General features: G+C 53.4%; 1 protein-coding gene across 1 annotated transcript; it reads right to left on the reverse strand.

Moving 5' to 3' along the window:
- Positions 1-508: 508 nt before the first annotated feature.
- Positions 509-3,433, reverse strand: OTUD1 (OTU deubiquitinase 1). The gene has a single exon (XM_008701370.2). It carries the CDS (start codon positions 3,196-3,198, stop codon positions 1,753-1,755), a length of 1,446 nt encoding a protein of 481 aa, XP_008699592.2. The 5' UTR covers positions 3,199-3,433; the 3' UTR covers positions 509-1,752.
- Positions 3,434-4,962: the final 1,529 nt, after the last annotated feature.

Raw genomic sequence — 4,962 nt, forward strand, 5'->3', positions numbered from 1 at the left:
CTGTTTTTTTTTCCTACACTAAACAACATACCCACATTATGGGTGTACTTATCCACTAAATCCAGTAACATATCTCAAAATTAAGAGATTCCTGTGGTCTCAAGATGCCAGACTGGATAAAAATTAGAACACTGGTTTTGGTTACTCTCTGAAACATTTAAATCTGTGCTGAGAGTAAGTGAAACAGAAAACTATGATACTTAAACGCTGTGCTGGTTAACACAATACTTGCACTTCCCTGTTTATTAGCCGGCAGGTACCTCTGTAGTTTTAAACAGGAATTCTAACTAGAAATAATGAGAGCAATGCCCTGAGTTACTCCATCTTTAAATTGTATTTTACTTACCCTTTGAAATTACTAATGATTATCCTACCCTGTTCATGTGAGAACTTAAGAAGTCTCTCTCATAATTTCATGACATCTTTACACATGACAAAAAATTGTATACACGTAAGAGACGCTCCTACAAGTGTCACTTCTTAATTGAAAAACCATCTTGGCCAAAAAGACGTTGTAAAAGTAAAATTACGCATTTTATTCATTCATTCCATCAGCTGAGAATCGCTCTATTGTACAAATACAGTATTGTACAAAAAAATCACAAAATGTTACAAAATAAAAAAAGTACAAACTGCAGTACTTAATAAATATGACTAGAAGTAGTTAAAGTGGAAATGAGATAGATTTTAGGTTGAGAACATTGTTTGACCCAGCAAACCATACAAGATCTGTTTACAGACATTTTTATTTGTACATAATACAGGGCAATCCTATTTTGCCTTTTGAAAGAATTTAAAAGGAATAAAATATTAAGACAGTATTCTCCTGCTATAAAACAATGGCCCAGGTTGATTCAAGGCATTTATGCTAGTAGTTTTTTAAATCTCTTAGTTGAATCCAAGAAGCTATAATGAAGCAGGAGGCTTATCTTGTCACAAAGTTAAAATGCTTTTATAACAAAATGACAAATATAAATAAAAACAATTCAGAGCACCAGGCAATCTACTCTAAAGGCCAACCAAAGTACAGAATAGTCATCACTCTGCCATCAGCAAACATCAGACTTTCATTCAAGTAAGACTGGTACTATCCGTTAAAGAAAATTCTTCCCCCAACCTTCCCTTAAGTATTTCTCTTTAAAAGGTTGACCATTTCTAGAAAAATAATGATTTCCAAAACAAATCTGTTTTTCATTAAAATGGAATGGGCCAATCATCTGGTAACACAAATGCATCAATAGCCATTTGAAATAATTATCTAAGAATCATAAAATTCAAATTGAACAACATAAAATAACTACTAAATCACAAACTCTGTTCAAAGTAATAAACTTCATATAAAGCACTTCTCTGGATTTATGCTGGAAAGCTGTTTGTCAAAATGGAACACGTCATAGATGAAGGTACACCAATTTTTAAAAATGTTGTGCAAAAATACATTTTTATAGAAAACAGATCACCGGGAATGAACAAATTTACACTGTGAGAAACTAGAGCTTGCAAATGAAGAAGTGCCAACTTTATACAGCAAATTATAAATAGCAGTAGGATCACCCAAAGCCATCATGAAACCATTTAGGTGCCCAGCAACCTTCAGCTCTGAGGAGAAAACATTCAAAAAAATGATTAAGGCATTACACCTACGGTAAATCTACTAGGAAGTTTAAAAGTGCTATTACCCTGATTAGAGTTCATAATTCTCCCAACACAAATTATGTATGCAATTCTCCCAGGGTGTAGTTTTCAGACACTTCAAGAGCATGCATTTTGTTCAATATACATTTTGGACAGGGATATGGCCATGGATTTGGCAAGTTCTTCATCGCGTTTTCTTTGCACTTGAGTCTGTTTGCACCAATTGTCATACTCTGGGTTGGGATAGGAGTGATCAAACACCGCATCATAATGTCCATTACTGAGCCAACTGAGCCAAATACTAGGCCTTAGGGAATCCTCTGGGCCCAAATAGTGAATCATGGTAGACACCGTGGGGCTCTCCAACCTCCCTCCAGTAGTTAAATGTATATTCACATTCAACATCTGCCCCATGGCCAGCAATTCCGGGTACCCGGCCCACGCCCCGTCTTGAGCAGCAGCGATGATGAACTCCCCCACGTCGCCCTCAATCAGGGGGCTAAAGTGGTCGAGATGATCGGCGATATAATGCACCGTCTGTTCCCTCAGCTCCCGGTGCAAGCTCTGGTCTCCGTACACTGTCTTGCTGACCGCTCGGTAGAGGCAGTTGCCGTCGGGAATGATGTGAAATCGGTACTTATTCCTCTGTCGCAGGTACTTGTCCTGCCTCTCCACCTCCGCCAGGTACAGGGCCAGTTTCTCGTCTCTGGGATCCGACCTGGAGACGATCACCGCCTCGGCCGCGACGCTCGGAGCCGCCTCGCCGCTCCGCGCGGGAGGCGCCACCGCCTCGGGGTCGGGCCGCCGTGCCTCGTCCGCTCCGGGAGGGTCGCTGCGGTCGCCCGGCCTCTCCCAGCCCCGGAGGCTCCTCTCCGCCGGGTGCTCCTCGCCCCACGGCCCGGGGCTAGGCTCCGGGCTCCCCGGGGGCGGCGCGGGGCCTCGGTGTTTGGCGGCGGCCAGGGCCTGGCGGTGCTCGCTCAGTCGGAAGTTTCTGTCGGGACCCTCTCGGGCCGCGTCCAGGCCCGCGGGCTCGGGGCAGTCGGGCCTCAGGAGCTCCTCCAGGAGCCAGGCCGAGGAGCCCCGGCGCGGTGGGACCGGGGCGCCAGGCGCCGGGGCCAGCAGGAGGCAGCGGCTGCGCTGGGCGGCGGGTGCCGCGGCGCCGGGCTCGGGCCCGTGCAGCAGGAGCCGGTCGGCGCCCAGGGCCCGCACGGTGATCTGCGCCGTGGACGTGTAGTGCGGCGGCAGCGGCGGCTTGCAGGACCCGCCGGGAGGGCCCGCGGCGGCCGAGGCGGGGGCGGCGGCCCCGGACACCATCTCGAAGCAGGAGGAGAAGGCGGGCATCTTGGCGGCGGGGGCGGCTGCGGCTTCTCGGGGCTCGGCGGCCGCGGCAGGCTGGCACTCACCGGTCTCGGGCTCCGGCTCGCCGCTGGCGGGTCCCGGGGGCTGCAGAGAGACCTTGAAGGGGGCGGCGGCTGCGGCGGCGGCGGGGGGAGCGGGGGCGGCGGCCGTGGGACCCGGTCCCCCGGCTGGGTAGTGGGTGCAGACGCTGCTGTAGAGCTGCATGTCCCTGCCCGCCGCTCCGGCCCCTTATAGGCGCGGCGAGCCCGGGTGAAGGGGACACACCCTCCGGGCCCGGCGGAGGGGGCCGGCCGGGCGCGATGACCCAGTGCCCCTAGAATAGAAATGACCGAAGGGCCACTGGCCTCCGGCGCGTCAAGAGCCGCAAATAGTGCCCGGGTCCCCGCCAAATTCCTGCTGCGCCACAACGCGCGATGGGGGCGGGGAGGGGACGCGCTCGACCCCGGCCGGCGCGATCGGCCCGCAGACCCGGGGCGCCGCGCCCGCTGCCGCTGCTCCGGCCGCGGCGGCCGCTGGGGACTCTCGGAGAAAGCCGCCCGCCTAGCTGGAGCGCGTCCCGCCGGCGAGGAGCAGTGCAGGGCGCGCGGAGGGGCCGGGAGGCGGGGCCGCGGTTGTTTACCTCAGGCCGCGCGGCCGCGTCACGTGGGCCCGTTGGAATGTGCGGCTCGTCGCAGCGCCCCATTCAACAGCGCGGGCTCGCCCCGCCCCCCGACCCGCGCCCCGCCCCGTTCGACGAACGTCACGGGCGTGGCCCGCGGCGCTGGGGGCGGGCACGCGGGTGGGGCGCGGGCGGGAGAGCGCAGAGGCGCGGGCGGGAGAGCGCTGCGGCGCGGCGGCTTGCGCGGGCAAAGCGTTCCTGGCAGCTGTGGGTGAGGAGGCGGAGGCAGCCGGGCGCTCCCCGCTCCTCAGCCGCGGGTTTCGGCGCTGCGCCATGCTGCGCTGCTGCTGCGGATGGTGGCGGGATGGGCGCTGCCTGGGGAAGCTACGCTGCTTTGACAGCGTGCGTTCCGAAGGCGGCTTCCGGGCTCGGTATGGAAGACGGAGCAATGCCTTAAAACCTGCATGCCCTCTGCAGGGCCCTGGCACCACTGCCGTCTTTTGATTCAGGTCTTTGGATTAAAATGTTAAAGTAGCGTGACTCCTCGCGTCCTCCCCGGGACCTTGCTACCCTACTCAACCGAAAGCAACTTTTCTGCACCCCTATGCCATGTCGACTGGCAAATGCATGACTTGGGTGAAGGAAGCCCTTCAAACAGCCTTTCGAAATACCAACTGCCTAACACCTCGGGTCTTTGGAAGATGGGTGCGGCTGCTAACCATAGGTCGGAATCCGGTGATGTACACCGAGGCCGAGTAGAATATTGAAGAGTTTTGCCCAGTTGTGTTAGTTGTACCCTCTCCGTAAAGAAAAGCCAAAGTAGTCATGTGATCAACCATGTACTGACTTTATAGTAGCTGGCAGCTCTTGCTGTATTCTGAGCTTTGATCACGTGCAAGTAACAGGCATTGAACCAGGAAGCTATCCCACAGTTTTAAGAAAGGGGGAAATAGCTGTAGGCTATGGTGTACGTTCCCCTCCCCAAACCTTCCGTTGACATGTAAATTCCTTGAATGAAAATACTTTGTCCTGTTTGCTGTTCTGGTGACATCCCCTAGCCCGGTACCTGGCGTAGAGTTAGAGCTAATATTTACTGAATGAAGTAATTAACGGAGAAGGAGTTCTCAAGGTTTTTCAGTTTGGAGAAACCAGTATTAGGATCCCGGTCTCCTGACGCTGGCCAGGGCTTTTAATTGGCCGTGGCGGAGGTGGGGCATAGGTGACTGGCAGGACCCAGCGTTCAGCCTTTTGATTAGGTCATTCCAACCTGTTCCGTAAATCAACTCAGGAGGAAATAAAAACTTATGGTGACTACCCAGTTGGGGATCTGGTAGCCCCCATGGCTAACTAGAAAAGGGAGATTAACTAGA

This window comes from Ursus maritimus, unplaced genomic scaffold (assembly GCF_017311325.1).
Source record: "Ursus maritimus isolate PB19 unplaced genomic scaffold, ASM1731132v1 scaffold_31, whole genome shotgun sequence".
NCBI classification, from domain to species: domain Eukaryota; kingdom Metazoa; phylum Chordata; class Mammalia; order Carnivora; family Ursidae; genus Ursus; species Ursus maritimus.